At 41.8% G+C, this 1454-nt stretch overlaps 1 protein-coding gene across 1 annotated transcript in view; it reads right to left on the bottom strand.

The window, feature by feature from the left end:
- The window catches only part of YEATS2 (YEATS domain containing 2), a gene marked incomplete at its 3' end in the record, with an annotated part of 34457 nt that overhangs the window by 5617 nt on the left and 27386 nt on the right, over nt 1–1454 (bottom strand). The window contains exon 16 of the mRNA XM_009319206.1: nt 637–798. Coding sequence (XP_009317481.1) covers nt 637–798 — 162 coding nt within the window. The remainder of the gene's footprint in view (nt 1–636; nt 799–1454) is intronic.

Genomic DNA, 1454 nt, shown 5'->3' on the forward strand with positions numbered 1-1454 from the left:
TCTTTTCCTACAGCAATAGCACACTAAACAAAGTATCGCCCATCAGAACTATTTTACCAATATTATTCTCCAGGTATTTCACAGCAAGTTTGATTCACAAGCCCATTAACAACAAAGTGTTTCTGCTGGTCTCAACAGCTTGGGGCCAAACCTTGTATCAATATTCAAAACTATTCATTTCCCTCATTCCTGATACAGTATCTTGTCCTTTTCAAAGTTAGTTTCTTATGTTCTATTTTCTCCAGGGTGTCATTCCATTACTTATTAATAGCTTTCACAACTGCATTCAAAACCATCTCAATCTGCATCACGAAAATGCAGTTGCCTCTTCCTACAGATCACAACAAAGAGTTGAAGATAACCCTTTGCTGAATTTTGAGGAAATACACTGTCTGCTTTCAGCACAGAGAGAAAGACATTGAGAGCACTGCATGAAAAGCAGTTTCATCTAAAACAGAAGACACATGCAAGATCTCAGTCTTAAAAAGCACCACGTACTGTGGTGTTGTGAACAAAGAAACCCCATCCCATCACTGACTTCCACAGTACCAGGATGCTTTACAGCAAAAATGCCAAACATATTAATTATGCAGTGATTACATTATTTAACTCATTAGATTTCCCTGCAAGACTAACTAGCATTATTTGTGGCTCGCAGTATGGCTCCTTGGGGTATCAGAAGCAGTTTTCCTTTCCCAGAAGGATTCTTGCTGTTGGTGGTGAGGTACAGTTTGGTGCCTGGTGGTAAGTTTGCCAAATTTGCCAGGTTGGTGGCTGGTAACTGCAGTGTGGCCATCACTAGAAAGAAAGAATAAAAAGAAATAAAACTACTGCTTGCAGAAGGTAGTATGCATTGAAATCTGCACAGGATGAGAGTACTAGGAGTGACATACAGCTAGCCTTTGATAATCTATACTTAGCTGTCCTAACCGCAGATTAATTCCACCAGTGATACACAGACACTTTTTTGAAGAGGTCTGAAGAAAAAAAAAAAAAAAAAAAAAAAAAAAGCGGTACCACTTATGGCTGCACGCCAAAGCAGCACAGCCATGGGGTCTACAGGCTTACTCCAGTCCAGAGGCCACACAAGACCTTTCAAACAGCCCAGAGCCTGAGCTAACACGCTCAGCTAAAGCCAGCTGTGTGCAGAAGCAGGCAGGGTGCTTCCGCCCACACTCCCCTAACTGTAAGCACTGGGGAAGATGTGAAGATGCGATAAGGACAGTTTGGCTCTTGTTGGTTGGATTTATGTGGAGCCCTGTGAGCATCTAAGAACCACAATGCAGGGCAAAAATGCGAGACCTGGCTCCATGAAAGTCTACTAGGTCTCTAGCACATTCCTCAGCATATCTGTCTGATATCCACTCAGAGAAGACCGCATGTTTTAAAGTACTTGTGCTCCCTCTTCCCCCTTACAAATAATGAGTTAACATTTTCTTTATTACTAATCTCAG

The sequence above is a fragment of the Pygoscelis adeliae genome, unplaced genomic scaffold, assembly GCF_000699105.1.
Source record: "Pygoscelis adeliae isolate BGI_AS28 unplaced genomic scaffold, ASM69910v1 Scaffold30, whole genome shotgun sequence".
NCBI lineage: Eukaryota > Metazoa > Chordata > Aves > Sphenisciformes > Spheniscidae > Pygoscelis > Pygoscelis adeliae.